This window comes from Mustela lutreola, chromosome 4, assembly GCF_030435805.1.
Source record: "Mustela lutreola isolate mMusLut2 chromosome 4, mMusLut2.pri, whole genome shotgun sequence".
Lineage (NCBI taxonomy): Eukaryota > Metazoa > Chordata > Mammalia > Carnivora > Mustelidae > Mustela > Mustela lutreola.
Window position 1 is genome coordinate 15,843,442 of NC_081293.1, and position 16,161 is coordinate 15,859,602.

Consider the following 16,161-nt stretch of genomic DNA (forward strand, 5'->3'; position numbering starts at 1 on the left):
AACCTTATAGGTCATTTCATTTTGACTCTTCTCTTAGAAAGGGGGGGGGGGAGGAGGGAATAGAGTGCCTTTTGATCGTGAACATTTTCAAAATACTGTTTTTGCATTCAGATTTCAGTAAAAGAGCTGAAGACCTACAGTGTTGTTTTTGACACTTTGGAAGATTATACATTGGTCTGAAACATTCCATCAGTATATTTTGTCCTGCTTATATTTGTCAGAAGCCAAGTCTCTCTTCACCCACAAGATTTCTTCTCCCATGTTCTGAACTAGTGCATAATTTTCCCTCTTGAAGGTTCTTTTTTTTAAAGATTTTATTTATTTATTTGAGAGGGTTCGTTCATAAGAGAGACAGAATGAGCGGAGAGGGACAGAGGAAGAGGGAAAGGCAGGCTCCCTGCTGAGGAGGGAGCCCCTATCTGGGGCTCAATTTCAGGATCCCGGGATCATGATCTGAGCCAAAGGTAGACATTTAACCAACTGAGCCACCCCTTGAACCTTGAAGCTTCTTTAAAAATGTGTTTAGTGTTTCCTACATACAAGCACTTTTGTTAGACATTGTTCCATTTATTTTCACAACATGTCAATGAAGTAGATGATATTATTCTTCCCATTTTGTAGATCAGGTGACAGGTAAAGGATGTTTAAGGAACTTACCCACTGTCCCATTATTAATAACTAGCAAAACTAGGACTCTGTAGTCTGAGCATTATAACCCCAGAGCCCACATTCTGAACTGGAATGCCCTACTACCTCCTTGATGCCTCACTGGCATCGATCTCAGTTTGGTGGTTTACTAATCTTCAGAGTTCCTTCTGATCCTGTAGTACGGTTCTGTAAGAATACATAGCACAGTATCTACATGAGTCAAGAAACAAAGACTTCCACAGATGAAATACCACGCTGAGGTGTTAAGTTGCAGAGCCGGAATCCAAGCTCAGGCCCACTCCCTGCAAAGCTCCACAGTTGATGTAATGTCATGCTATTGATTAACGGGATATCCTATCCCATGCCTCTCGGGAGCTGTGGTGAGCCAGGAGAGCATGACAACATACATGGTGGCTTTCAGGTCAGTTACCGTCACCATACCAACTGGGGCATGAGCTTATGCATCCAGATGGCCCTGGGTTCCAATCATTGCTTAGCTGTTTATAAGGTGAGCGAGCAACCTTGGACAAGGTCAAGGTTAGCCCCTATTTCTTCTCCTATAATGGAAGTAATACGGTAGTGCTATTAGGGTTGTATTGAGGATTTGGAGGTACAGTACCAAGCACCTCTTCCTTCTCCACCCCCCCTCTCTGCATCACCCAAATGTGGTGGCCTTCCATGAGCATTAGAGCCCAATATTATTTGAGTTATTTTTTGCTCTCTTTTTCTGTGTATCATTTACTCAGTAAGGTAGAAGATGCATTGCCACTTTCATAAGAGAATTGGGCTTCTAGGGACACCTGGTTGGCTCAGTTGATAGAGCATGCAGCTCTTGATCTTGGGGTCATGAGTTTGAGCCCCACATTGGTGGTAGAGTTTACTTCAAATAAATAAATAAATAAATTACTTTAAGAATTGGACTTCTGATTTCCTTTTTTACCTTTTCTCATTCAGCTTCACATGTTCTATCATCTAAAACCTCATCTCTCCCAGGCTATGGAAAAAATGGTCTTCACCGGGTAAGATTTCTCAATTAATTGTTCCTGAGTTGGTTCCCTCTTCAGTCCTTGTTGAAGTGCTAATAGACTGTCTGTGTCTGATAATATGATCTCAGTGTTACAATATAATAAAAAATGTAATTCCCCTGATCTCCTCGCAAATCCCTTAAAGTTACAGGCAAAATAACATATTTCTATTGAGAGAAAGAAAAATTGACTTTAGACGAGAGAATGGCCTGTATAAACTGGTGGGAAGACTACATTAATTAATTGTGTGGCAAATATTTCCACAGTCAAGCTACAAGTAATGACTTGAGCCTTTATCTCTGTTATAAAAGGATATGGGAAAGTTTGTTGCTCTTGCCCTCCCCAAAAAGCATAGAACAAATGCAGTTGTGTAGAGTTGTGCAGTTGTGCAGTCTGTGTGGAGAAATGTATTTTCATTTATTGGCAAAAGATAACTTGCTTACCCAGCACCTGCTGGCATTGGATGCCCTGCAAAAGACAAAGAGATTTTGTAATAGTAGAAGACAAATAACGAACACTCAGGAATTCAGCTTGGGAAGAATTCTGAGGATTTTGTAAATCCTTTCTTCCCTTTCACCTGACTCCAAAACCATGGCTCTGGAGCAGATTGTCTAATGGTGTGTTTTGTTTTGTTTTGTTTTATCATTTCAGCCTGTTTCCACAGACTTTGCTCAGTACAACAGCTATGGGGACGTCAGTGGGGGAGTGCGAGGTAAGACCCGTGTACATGGGCTGCTGAATGACTGGCCAAGTCATTGAGACAAGGTTGTGTAGTCAAGTGTACATTGGCTGGGCTCGTGCTGTCATCGGAAAGCCAGATCACAGCAAGCCTCTGGGAGCTAGTGGAGCATGTATTAAGATTGCAAAGCAGGAGATAGTTCAAGATTATGGATGAGTAAGGGACCTTAGTTTCATCAGGTCCCAGGAATTCAGCTGACAGTTGTCAAATCATTCTGAACACCTGAGAACTCAACCTGATATTTTAAAAAAATAATATCTGAAACTCTACAAATAGAAAAGTGACCACTTTCTGCAAGAATGACAAGATGGAAAAACTTACATCAGAGAACAAGAGGCAGTACTGACTGCCAGGAACCTAATCAGTATGGATATAAGTAAGCTATCCAAACTAGAGTTCAGAATAGTGATTATAAAGATATTGGGTGGGCTTGAAAAAAGCATGGAAGACACTAGAGAATCCCTTTCTGCAGAAATAAAAAAACTAAAATCTAATCAAGTCAAAACCAAAAAGGCTATCAGTGAGCTGCAATAAAAAATGGAGGCTCTGTTAGGATAAATGAGGCAGAGGAGAGAATTAGTGATCTAGAAGACAAAATGATGGAGAATAAAGAAGCTGAGAAAAAGGTAACTGCTAGATCATGAGGGAAGAATTCAAGAGATAAGTGATACCATAAAGCAAAGCAATATAAAAGTTAATTGGGATCTCAGAGGAAGAGGAAAGAGAGAGTGGAAGAGGAAAAAGAGAGCTCTTTTATATTGGAGCAAATTATAGCCGAGAACTTCCCTACTCTGAAGGAAGCAGGTATTCAAGTCCAGGGAGCACAGAGAACCCCCTCAAAATCAATAAAAATAGGTGAACACCTTGACATATAACAGTGAAACTTGCAAATCTCAGAGACAGAAAATCCTAGAAGCAGTGAGGGACAGTAGGTCCCTAACCTACAAGGGTAGAAGCATTAGACTGGCAGATGACCTATTCACAGAGACCTGGCAGGCCAGAAAGGGCTGGCATGATATATTCAGGGTGCTAAATGAGAAACATATGCAGCCAAGAATACTTCATCTGGTAAAGCTATCATTCAAAATAATAGAGAGATAAAGCTTCCAGAACACATAGAAACTAAAAGAATTTATGATCACTAAACTAGCCCTGTGAGAAATATTAAAGGGGATCCTTTAAGTGAAGAGAAAGCCCCAAAGTAGCATAGACCAGGAAAGAACTATAGAATATACAGAACCAGTCAGTGACTTTATAGGTAGTACAATGGCACTAAATTCGTAACTTTCAAATAGTTACTCTGAATATAAAGGGCTAAAATGCCCCAATCAAAAGACAAAGGATATCAGACTAGAAAAAAAGCAAGACCTGTCAATATGCTATCTGCCGAAGACTCACTTTAAACCCAGACACCTCCAGATCGAAAGTAAGGGGGTGGAAAACCACTTATCATCCCAATGGACATCAAAAGAAAACTGAGGTAGGAATCGTTATATCAAACAAATAAGATTTTAAACCAAAGACTATAATAAAAGATGAGGGATGACACTATATCATAATTAAAGGGTCTGTCCAATAAGAAGATTTAACAATTACAAATATGTATGCCCCTAACATGGCAGCAGCCAGTTACATAAACCAACTAATAACACAATTAAAGAAACATACAGATAGTAATACAATAATAGCAGGGGACTTTAACACCCCCCTCACTGCAACGGATAGATCATCTAAGCAGAAGATCAACAAGGAAACATGAATGACACACTTTGAATGACACACTGGACCAGATGGACCTCATAGATATATTCAAAGCATTCTATCCTAAAGCAACAGAATACACATTGTTTTCGAGTGCTCATGAAACATGTTCCAGAAGAGATCACATACTGGGTCATAAGTCTTAACTGGTATCAAAAGATTGGGACCATTCCTTGCATATTTTCAGACCACAATGCTTTGAAACTTGAACTCAGTCACAAGATGAAATTTGGAAAGACCTCAAATACATGGAGGTTAAAGAGCATCCTACTAAAGACTGAATGGGTCAACTAGGAAATTAAGAATTTTTAAAAATTCATGGAATCAAATGTAATGAAAACACAACCTTTGGGCAGCAAAGCCAGTCCTAAGAGGGAAGTATATAGCCATACAAGCCTTTCTCAGGGGCTCAAATATACAACCCAACTTTACACCTAAAGGAGCTGGAGAAAGAACAGTAAATAAAGCCTGTGTCCTGCAGGAGAAGAGAATTAACAAAGATTATAGCAGAAATCAATAAAATAAAAACCAAAAAAAAAAAAAAAAAAGAACAGATCAATGAAACTAGAAGGTGGTTCTTTGAAAGATTGATAAACCCCTGGCCAGACTTCTCGAAAAGAGAAAGGACCCCCCCAAAATAATATCATGAATGGAAGAGAAGAGATCACAACCAACACTGAAGAAATATAAACAATTATAAGAACATATTAGCAACTATATGCCAACAAGTTCAACAGTTTGGAAGAAATTGATGCATTCTTAGAGATGTGTAAACTACCAAAACTGAAGCAAGAAGAAATAGAAAACCTGAACAGACCTATAACCAGCAAGGAAATTGAAGCAGTAATTAAAAACCTAACAAACCAGAATCCAGGACCAGATGGCTTCCCAGAGGAAGTCTACCAAACATTTAAAGAAGAATTAAATACCCATTCTTCTGAAGCTGTTTAAAAAAATAGAAAGAGAAGGAAAGCTGCTAAACTCTGTGAGGCCAGCATTACCTTGATCCCCAAACTAGACAAAAACCCTGCCAAAAATAATTAGACCAATAACCCTAATGAACACGGATGCAAATATTCTCACCAAGATACTTGCCAGTTGGATCCAACAGTACATTAAAAGGGTTATTCACCATGACCAAGTGGGATTTATTCCTGAGCTGCAACAGTGGTTCAACATCCACAAATCAATCAGTGTGATACACTACATTATGTTCAACATAGTGCTAGAAGGCCTCACCTCAGCAATCAGACAATAACAACAGAAACTAAATAAATAAATAAATAAATAAATAAATAAATGGCATCTGAATCAACAGAGAAGCCAAATTCTCACTCTTTGCAGATGACATATTGTATGTGGAAACCCCAAAGACTCCATCCCAAAATTGCTAGAACTCATACAGGAATTCACCAGAGTCTCAGGATATAAATCAATGCACAAAAATCAGTTGCATTTCTATACACTAACAAGGAGACAGAAGAAAGAGAAATTAAGGGAGTCGATCCCATTTACAGTTGCACCAAAAACCATAAGATTAGACCTAGAAATAAAAGAGTCAGAGAACTATAAAACACTCAAGAAAGATATTGAGGAAGACACAAAGAAATAGAAAAACATTCCAAATTCATGGATTAGAAGAACAAATATTGTTAAGATGTCTGTGCTACCTAGAGCAATCTGTACATTCAGTGCAGTCCCTATCACAATATCATCAACCTTTTTCACAGAGCTGAAACAATCCTAACATTTCTGTGGAACCAGAACAAACCCTGAATAGCCAAAGGAATGTTAAAAAAAGAAAAGCAGAGCTGGTGGCATTACAATTCCAGACCTCAGGCTCTATTACAAACTGTAATCACTCAACCACACAGTATGGTATGGGCCCAAAAACAGACACATAGATCAATGGAACAAAAAAGACAACCCAGAAATGGATCCTTAACTCTTAAGAACTATGTCAACTAAACTTCGACAAAGCGGGAAAGAATATCCAATGGAAAAAGACAGTCTCTTCAACAAATAGGGTTGGGAAAATTAGACAGCCACATGCAGAAGAATGAAACTGGACCATTTTCTTACACCACACACAAAAATAGAATTAAAATGGATGAAAGACCTAAATGTGAGACTGGAATCCATCAAAGTCCTAGAGGAAAACACAGCAACCTCTGTGACCTCAGCCATAGCAGCTTCCTGCTAGATACATCTTATGAGGCAAGGGAAACAAATGCAAAAATGAACTACTGGGATTTGATCAAGATCAGCAGCTCTTGCACAGCAAAGGAAACAGTCAACAAAACCAAAAGATAACGGACAGAATGGGAGAAGATATTTGCAAATGTTTTATCAGCTTCATCTCTTTCTTATGCAAATCTATAAAGAACTTAACAAACTCAACACCCAGAGAACAAATAATCCAATCAAGAAGTGGGGAGAGGACATAGACATTTCTCCAAAGAAGACACAAATGGTCAACAGACACACAATAAAATGTTCAACATCACTTGTCATCAGGGACATACAAATCAAAACCATAATGAGATACCACCTCAGCCCAGTCAGAATGGCTAAAATTAACAAGTCAGGAAATGACAGATGCTGGCAAGGATGCGGAGAAAGGGGAACCCTCCTACACTGTTGGTGGGAATGCAAGCTGGTGCAGCTACTCTGGGAAACAGCATGGAGGTTCCTCAAAAAGTTGAAAATAGAGCTACCCTATGACCCAGCAATTTCACTGCTGGGTATTTACCCCAAAGATGCAAATGTAGTGATCCGAAAGGGCATGTGCACCCCAGTGTTTATAGCAGCAACGTCCACAATAGCCAGACTATGGAAAGAGCCCAGATGTCCATCAACAGATGAATGGCTAAAGATGTGTAATATATACAATGAAGTAGTACTCAACCTTCAAAAAAATGAAATCTTGCCATTTGCAACAGTATGCATGGAACTAGAGGGTATTACACTAAGCAAAATAAGTCAGAGATAGTTATCATGTGATCTCACTGATATGTGGAATTTAAGAAACAAAATAGGATCACGGGGAAGGGAGGAAAAAACTAAAGATGAAATCCGAGAGAAACCATAAGAGACCCTTAATCATAGGAAACAAACAGGGTCGCTGGAGGGGAGGACCGTGGGATAATGGGCTGACTGGGTGGTGGACATTAAGGAGGGCACATGAGGTAGCGAGCACTGGGTGTTACGTGAGACTGATGAGTCACTGACCTCTGCTTCTGAAACTAACAATAGGTTATAGTTAATTAATTGACTTTTAATTAATTAATTAACTGCAAAAAATCTCAAAGCATCTCTATGGAAATGAGACCATGAGAAGCAGGGTGTGTAAGAATGAATTCATTACTCCTGCCACGTGCTGAGTACTCAGTGAGATACACACATGGTGTTGCCATGCTCTCTAAGAAAGGTGGTCTGCCTGTCAGAAATGCACGTGACGGAGAGACAGGGACAGGTTGGGTTCGGGGGAGAGAAGATTCCCATGATGCGTGCCAGAATCGGAGAAGGTGGAAATACCTTCAGGGTGTCGGGGGAAGCTTCCATGAGGAAAGGGTATTTTAACTGACCACTGCAACTGGAGGAGGCATTTCCTGGGTTGTAGGGGGCAGAGACGTGGTATGTACCGAGATCCCCGCAGAGAGGGGAATGTGGTGCATTGGAAACTGTCAGGGGAATTGCAGTAGGATGAATGGTATTTTGATATTTCCGTATTCTTCTATGATCTTATCCTTCTGATATTTTCTTTTTCTTTCCTTTCTAGACTACCAGGTATGGAACAGTGCCTCTTCTCGAGTTGGCCACACCAGCGAAACAACACTGCCCAATGCAGACACGGGTGGCTTCTCCCCGGAAGGGTTTCTGTTGAGAAGATCCCTATTGGGGTTGATCTGTCTGGTTCATTAGTACATAGATGTGAGGAGTGATGAGGATCAGGCATCCTGGTGTGGGTGTCGGTCTGGCTCTGTAGGCCTTGGGGTGTGGCATGAACCAGGCAGGTGTCGGGGGGGACCTTGCTCTGGCCTCGGAGAGTCCTCTCTGGGGTGGAAGTGAACCAGCATCAGGGGTCTGCTCAAATACAGATTTGCCGTTTAATCATAACCACTCAGTACTTTCGGTCCTCCCCTCCCTCCTGTGGTCCAGCTGTCTTGGTCAAAAGGAAAGAGCTGTTCTGGTACCATTCCTTTTTTGCTGGACCCTAAACCTTACAAAATTACGGTGGAGAACAAGAAAAGGGGAAAAAATGCAAGGAAAACGAAGAGTAAAATAAGAACACGATCACTTGGAAGTGGAAGTGGAAGAACAGTATTCCCAGTCATCCTGCTTTTATGGAGCAGGGATCTCATTTTGAAAAATGTATGCTGATGAAGATGACACATCTACAGGATTTGGGACCCAAACGGGGAATTTGGGGAGGTCACAGAGTTCCCCCCACAGCACCGTGTGGTATCGTGTGTTCCTCCTTTCAACCAGCTTTTCTGTTGCAGACTCTCCCAGATGGCCACATGTCTGGGACGAGAATGGATCGAGGGGTGTCCATGCCCAACATGTTGGAACCAAAGGCAAGTACAGCCAATCTCCCTATTCTCACATGGGGTCAGCAAACCAGGCATCATCCTGAAAAGATGGGGCTTTCGTTCTACCATTCTCAGTGTTGAGGCCCACTTGCTTCCAAGCTGATAGGTCAAACAAGGCATGTCAGAAAGTACCTGGACACTCACTGGTTTTGTCACACTGAGTCAACAGGTTTAAGTCTTCACAGGGCGTGGTACTATGGGTTCACAGTAAAGCACTAGCCTGCCTCTCATGAACTTAGTACTCGCTTGGCCCCTGCTGCCAGCACCACGAGGCATGCCCACTGCCGAGTGGGGCCGACCATGCCAGATAGGGTGACCAAGACATTGCATTTGCCTAGGATATTGCCACTCTTAGCACTGGAAGTCTAGCATTCAGGAACTTCCTCAGTCCCAGGCAAACTGGGATGGTTGGTTACCCAAGCTCTAGACCATTCTGAAACTCCAGAGGTGTCTAAGACTGGGCTCCCCAGTGACCACAACTGGGGCTTATTTCAATGTCCTCTGCCAGAACACTGCTTCTGGGCCAGCTTGGTTTCATGAAATCGTGAAGCAGTCATGGAACAAGATTGTTGAGCCCTGCAGCGGTACCCTGGCCCTATCAACCATGACCTGTCTTTTCACTTCTAATTTTTACCCTTACCCCCAAGACATAATAAGTTTGTATTCTTTCACTCAACAAAGCCCTCCAAAGACACAGGGCTCCATGAGACATGGTGAGCTGAGGAAAGGGTAAAAGAACTGGCCCCAGTCCACGGGATATGGAAGGAACCCATCACTCAGACACCTTAATTATAGTGTCTTAGAAGCTATATCCTGGGAGTACTAGGTTTTAGCGAGATTCTGCTTGTTAATCAAATGGACAGCAGTGTTCTGAAAGGTGTTTCTCTTTGCTTCTCAGATCTTTCCATATGAAATGCTAATGGTGACCAACAGAGGGCGCAACAAAATCCTAAGAGACGTGGACAGAACCAGGCTGGAGGTAAAAACTAACCAGTCCCAACCGCAGGGACCGTATTTCCCCCCAACTTCCCCCTAAGCAATGTTTCCATGAAGGGGGGGGGGGGGAAGAATCCACCTCATATGGCCGATAGAACTAAGGTAACTTGGGGTTAGATCAGCCCAAATATGTGGTAAAGCCCAGAAGATGAGCCAGGAGACACAGTATGATGTTAGTCACCTTCTGAGGAAGCCTGATGTTGCCATAATTATGCCTGGTGTTGTAGAATGGGATCCCATCTCTCTTCAGACATCCCAGCACCTGGGTTGAACTTTGTCGAGAGAGGGAAGGAAGTACTCAGTGAAGAGGTTTGCCCTGGACAAGTTTCCCTCTTGGCTGTTTCCACACTGCTAGCTGAAGGGTTATCTGGGTGCACATACCCAAGATCCCCTTAGACACGCAAGGCTGCTCATACTGTTCTGTCTGAGTGATTTTAATTAAGAAAAACTCCAGCTGCCAGTCTCATAAAGAATCATTACTTTTTCCTGACGAAAGGCAGTACCTTTGTATGTGAAGTCAGTTGGCGCAGAGAAAAAAGGCTCTACTATCCCAAGGGAATGGTAGGAGGGATGACAGATGGAATCCATTCTCCTGGTAGACCAGGCGTCCTGCAGAGCTCCTGCTGCTGCTGCTGCTGCTGCTGCTGAGCCAGGAGGAAGCCCCAGGGCTACCCAGACCCCACTCTGGAAGTTTCTGGTTTTCTTAGTGCTGTGGTCCATTTTCCCTGCATCTTCTCAGCATCCCAAGGACCTGAAGTGGAGTTGCCTCTAGCTTAACGAATCACCTTCGTATGTCCCATCACCGGGTAGCGTATTGTAATAATTGTAATTGAAATAATCGTTACTCCGCCAGCTCTGTCCACTGGGGTGGGTGCCTCATCTGGGCCAACCAGGTAAGGAGCCAGTTGGTCCCGGGCCTGCCAGCCAGCCTCAGAGGTAAACTCCTCTGCCATCATTCTGCCTTGCTTTTCAAAACCATTACTTAAAATGGACTCAAAATCAAGTGTCAAGGCCATCCACATGGCCATCGGGACTGACCACTGTTCTTTCTCCCACCCACAGCGCCACTTAGCCCCAGAAGTATTTTGGGAAATCTTTGGAATGTCCATACAGGAATTTGACAAGTTACCTCTTTGGAGACGCAATGACATGAAGAAGAAAGCGAAACTCTTCTAAGCCCGCGCCACCCCCCCCCAACCATGTAGACAGCAGTTAAGAAAAGGACTGACATGGCGGCGACACATAGGATGTTGTGTTAAGGCCCAAATGTGATTGGAGCATTCGCAAACTTTAGACAGAATTCTGTCCCTCAGCAACAACAAAACAGGAAACCTGACTAAAACACCCATGAACCAAATACTGGGCCAGCCACTGGCAACACTTGCCAAGAAGTAATGGGGTCAGAATTTCTGTGTTCCCCACACACTCAACAGTAGTGTTCACACGTGACCTTCCAACATCACCTTATGTACACAACAGGAGCTACTTCTTCCTTTTCCTTTATCTGTTGTCTAACCAGAGTGCTGACTGTTTGGGTAAGAGCCAGCAAGTGCCCTTAGGATGCCGCATGGGAAAAAGCAGTCATAATCATTCCGAAGCAGGAATGTATTGTGTAGCACCACGGCTAAGGAGGAAGAGCCTGAGGGATGTACCCATGTGGTCGCACCACTTCGCACACCCCTGTCCTCACTGGCCTCATGAAGCCTGGCCTGGGCCCCAGCGGGATGGAAATCAGAGGTAGGGAGCTTGGCAGCTCTGAGCGAGTGGGCTGAATAGCAGCCACAGTCATTTTTAGTAAGCTCCTTTTTCTCTACTTTTTGCTAGGACCTGGTTGGCAAATTACTTAGCTATTACTAAAAAAAAATTAATAAATAAATAAGAGAAAGAGAGGGAAAAGGAATGGTTAGCCCTTAATTCTTTTTCTGCTTCAGATTGTACGCTTCCCTCTGCCTCCCCACCAAGGACAGGTGCTATCTCAGGCCCCCACTGCAAAGAAAGGAAAGGGAGAGATGATCTCCAGTTGTGTGCTGTTGGATGATTTTTGCCCCAGGACCGCAACACTCTTGGCAAAAAAAAAAAAAAAAAAAAAAAAAGGAAGGAAAACCCCTGGTCCCGCCAGTGCAAGTTCTTCTACTTTACATCTCCTGCTCCTCACCCCAGGGCCCCTGAATCTGATCAGGCCCACTTGGATTTGGGATTTTTTTGAGGTCTCTTCAGTAGTAGGCTAAGGAAAGGCACGCTTTGCTCTTGGAAATCTCTGCAGCTCCAGGGTATATTGCCTCAGACTGATTTCATTTGACCTTTTCAGCTGTCCTTCTTGCCTAGCTCTGTTGACTTCACAGTGTGCGTGTTCGTGCGTGTGTGCGTGTGTGCGTGTGTGTGTGTGTGTGTGTGTGTGTCATTGGACGCCCCAGTGTAGTCTGAGGCATCTGCATGTTATTTTGCATTTCGTCTCTGCTCGGGTGCTGCAGCTTCCGAGGGACGTTTGCACACTTGGGTGTGACTCAGAGGTCAGCACTGAAGTCAGACCTCACCCGACGGGGCATCCGTGGAAGGGTGTTGGGGTCGGAAACCAGCATCCCCCGCGATGCATATAGCTCAGATCTGCAGCACAGTGAGGACCCCAGACCTCAGATCAGGCTGGACGTGGACCTCGGAGCGTCCCACCAGAGTCTGCAAATTCAGCAACACCAGATTCGAAGGGGAGCCCAGGGCTTCACCAATGTGTGCATGTGAGACCGACCACATCGTCTCACACTCTTGTGATTCCCGCACACCTCCAGTCGTGACTCTAACGAGTGGTGAGGCGGACAAGGGAGGGTATCTCCCTCCAGCTCCACACGTGGGTGGTTTTCACATTTGGTCTCGTGCTCTGGGGGCTCTGCCTAGGAATTTAAATTCTGTTTTAAAGCCAAAGGAGAAATCCTTTGAATTCTCTTTGTACGCCACTACTTTTAAAAAGCTAAGAAATTCTTCCTGTGGCCACCAAGTATCCGAATTAGTTAGTAGACAATCTCCACAGTAAAGAGCAAACAAAAATAGTTCTGGAAAATGCTGCAGACCTGTAACGTGGCACCCGCTCCATCACCTGGGTGCTGTGAGGAGATCTGGGCTGGCTTTTCCCGTGTGCTGTTCCCGAAAGCTCTAGAACTGCTGTCCTTTGAGTGCTGCACACTGCATGTTTGAGGCCTGTTTTCACATATACAAGCGTGCATGTGTGCATACGTGCCTGTGTGCACATGTGTGTGTGTGTGTATTGGACCTACTAAAATACTTCGCAAATGATCCTGATGGAGCAGACCTGAGACAACCAGCTCCTCGTTGGGCTGAAGCTCCTAGTTTGCAGGTTGCAGTTTGGTGCCTTGAGTGGCCTCTTGCTTTCATTCTCTATTTCTGCTGCCCGGTCTTTGCTCTCTCTGACGACAGCAGCCTCAGTACAATGCCTGTGAATCCTAGTCCTGGCTTCGCACTGGGAAAGTGGGAGGAGTGGGGACCATGGTGCCTTCCCAGTAATCCACAGTGAGGATGGCCAGTTGGGTCCCAGTGCTGTGCTGGTGGAGAGAATTTTTCCATTAACGGGGATTATAAAAGACCCTCAATGTTGTCATTGGTTAACGAGTTATGACCCATGCACATGCAAGCAAATGTCAGGGTGAGAAAAGTTGCAATGATAGTTAAAGATCTGAACCCCAAACCTGCTCCCACCGATGAAACTCTACTTTTCATATCTCTTTTGAATTCCATTCTGTACCCAGTGTGGGGGTACAGGGGGCGGGAAGCTTCTTTCCAAGTATATTAGCTAATTTAAACTATACTGTGCAAAACGCATTACTGGAAAATGTCCATAGCCTCCTGTCTACAAAGAACGCAGTGCTACGCTCTGGGGAGGGGTTGTGGGAAACCATAACATGGACTGGGTTGCCCAACTCCACTCTCCGCAGAAGGCTCCAGTGGAGGGATGGGTCATGGGGCAACCGGGTTCTCTTAACTGCCAAATCTAATATATGGGCTACAATGGCCTCGCCATTTTTTTTTCTTTTAAACTGGGCTCAGCATGTTTGTCCTCAAAACATCCAGGCCACTGTATAGGAGATCAGTGTTCTCTGCTTGAACCCAACTCTGCATGGCACACAAAAATTCTAGTTGTGAATGCAGCCCGAGGAACAGGCTTGTTTACTTTAGGGGAAGACTTCGACACGAGGCAGGCTTTCCTGGTTCATACCCCAAGGGCTATATTTTTGAGCGCTGGGCTCATTTTTGATTCTTTAAGTACCCAGCACCTGCATGAAGCAAAAGAGGCCTCTGACCGCCTGAAAGTCAGCGCTTTAAAGAAGAGTCCAGAAGAGCCAGGATACCATTTACTCTTCCTGTGTGGTTCAAGATGAGACCTAAAGAGAATTTGGGAACTTGTATAGCTAGCTAAGCGTCTGTATTTTGGTTCATGTTAGTAATGAAATGTCCTTAATGGGACTTCTTCAGCAACTAAGGACAAACTGCCTGTTCGCTGAAACCTCCCACAGAAAAGCCAGGGTCGGTGGGTCCTACCGTGCACACTCCCTCTGCCACTCATCCTCAGTGTGGTGACCGCCGTCAACTCGACTTCGAGAGAAGTCTTGCTGGAAATGTTTATAAAACTTTCACTTAATTTCTTTACACTTTAAAGCAAACACCTTTTTCTAAAGAATTGCTTCTCAGATGATTCTATAAAATATACATGCTTTTGCAACTTAAAAAAAATGGAATTAACCACTTTTGACTAGGTAGGTCTTTCTAAAGATTCTTTCAAAAAGCGTTCGCGTTCTGTGCATTGAAGGGGTAGGCGAGCCCTCTCTTTGACTGTCAGGAAAGAGTGGGGAAGGCAGTGAACTCCATGAACTTCATGTAATCCCCCCGTCTGTGTCCTCCGAGACCAGCTGTTTTTACAAATCACCTCTTCCATATGACTGGTCACTGTTTTATCCACTCTTCCTAGGCCAGCCTTGACCTGACTCGATCTTTAAAATAATTTTCTTTGGACAAACCAAGTGTTTGTGAGTAAACCCTACAACTCACTCATTAGTACTCCCTTTTGAAGGATGTTCTGTTCAGAAAAAGAGATCATTTCAGGCGTGAGATTTGCTGTGATATCGCCTTAAAGTGATAATGTACATTAAGGAAACTAGGCAACTATGCTGTGATGAAAGAGAAATTTTTACTTTGGCTTAAAAAAAAAAAAATCACTCTTTCCATTTGCTGCCAGGAAGCCATGAGGAGATGGTGATTGATCTGCTTTGCATATGGATTTTTGTGTTTTTAAGTGGGTGAGTTTCATTTATGGCAAAGTGGAAAGGGGGAGGCGGTCTGTTTCAGCTGGAAGAAATTTCTAAGCAGTATATGTAAACACAGCAAAATCAAACAAATGCAATGATGGTTGGGGTAATGGACTGGCAGTTGTTACCATGAAATAAAATTCTTCTCCAAAGTGTCTTCTCTCAAGAATGAAGACCCCGCGAGTCACTTTTCGGACCTCACTCACCAAAGGTAGCGGGAGACACCACTAGATCCACTGCCATTCAGAAAGGTGGGGAGCCCCTTAATGACTGTACGTGCCGTGTTTCCTTATCCCGTGGAAGAGAAAACAAGTGTCCCCAATATTGATGTTCCTTGTGGGTTCTGGGTACGGACCCGTCCAGTAATAAATGTGTGGTGTCTGTGAGTTGCTGACAATCCTGCATCCCGTTCTCTTGGAGTCCTTTCATTTTAAGTTCAGTTGAATGGAATTTTCTTGCAAGCGTCAGAGGACGTCCAGTTCTTCCTTCCCTCCCCTTTCAGAAACATGAAAGTGAGTATTGGGAAGCACCGCTGTGTACAAGATGTGTCGTGTCCCCGTGAAAGTGAGTGGGTGTCGGTCTGCGCCCGGCAGACCACAGACATGTGCTGAGGCAGGGGCGGCCCCGCGGCCCCGCGTTGCTGTGCTTAAGGCCCCGACCTGCTTCGCGCTCCTGTTGCAAGCCACACTCGCTCCCCGCCCTGCCCTCCGCGTCACTGCTGTACACTCACCACTCAGTGAATAAAGTGTGTGCTTTATTCTATCCACAGACGCCTCCACGCCGTGTTTCCTTGCTTCTCTGCACCCTTTAACAGTCTGTCCTGTTCGAAGAAATACTTTTGATGACTTTTGATGACCAGCACAAAACCAGAATCAAACCAAAGCCTTAGGAATGCAATTTTAGCACACAGGAGGGCTGTGGAGAGGGGGAAATTCAACAAGTAGCAATGGTACATTCCAGGACTGTCCAGTAATCAGACCAAATTGACCAAGTTGGCCGAAGGGAAAATACGTATTTTTTAGAGGGAGAGTGCGTGAGCGCGGGTGGTGTCGGGGAGGGAGAGAATCTCAAGCAGACTCCCCGCTGGG

At 44.1% G+C, this 16,161-nt stretch overlaps 1 protein-coding gene across 10 annotated transcripts in view; it reads left to right on the forward strand.

Annotated features, from left to right (window-relative positions):
• ABLIM1 (actin binding LIM protein 1) overlaps positions 1-15,839 on the forward strand; it is a 299,492-nt gene extending 283,653 nt beyond the window's left edge. For 4 of the 10 annotated variants that reach the window (XM_059173096.1, XM_059173093.1, XM_059173094.1 and 1 more), the window contains exons 20-22: positions 1,603-1,667; positions 2,325-2,385; positions 7,955-8,725. In XM_059173096.1, the coding sequence (XP_059029079.1) occupies positions 1,603-1,667; positions 2,325-2,385; positions 7,955-8,097 (269 nt within the window). In that variant the 3' untranslated portion in view covers positions 8,098-8,725. Of the gene's footprint in view, positions 1-1,602; positions 1,668-2,324; positions 2,386-7,954; positions 8,754-9,666; positions 9,748-10,826 lie in introns of those variants that run through there. The other 6 variants (XM_059173098.1, XM_059173097.1, XM_059173103.1 and 3 more) reach the window with 5 other exon arrangements.
• The last annotated feature ends 322 nt before the right edge of the window (positions 15,840-16,161 follow it).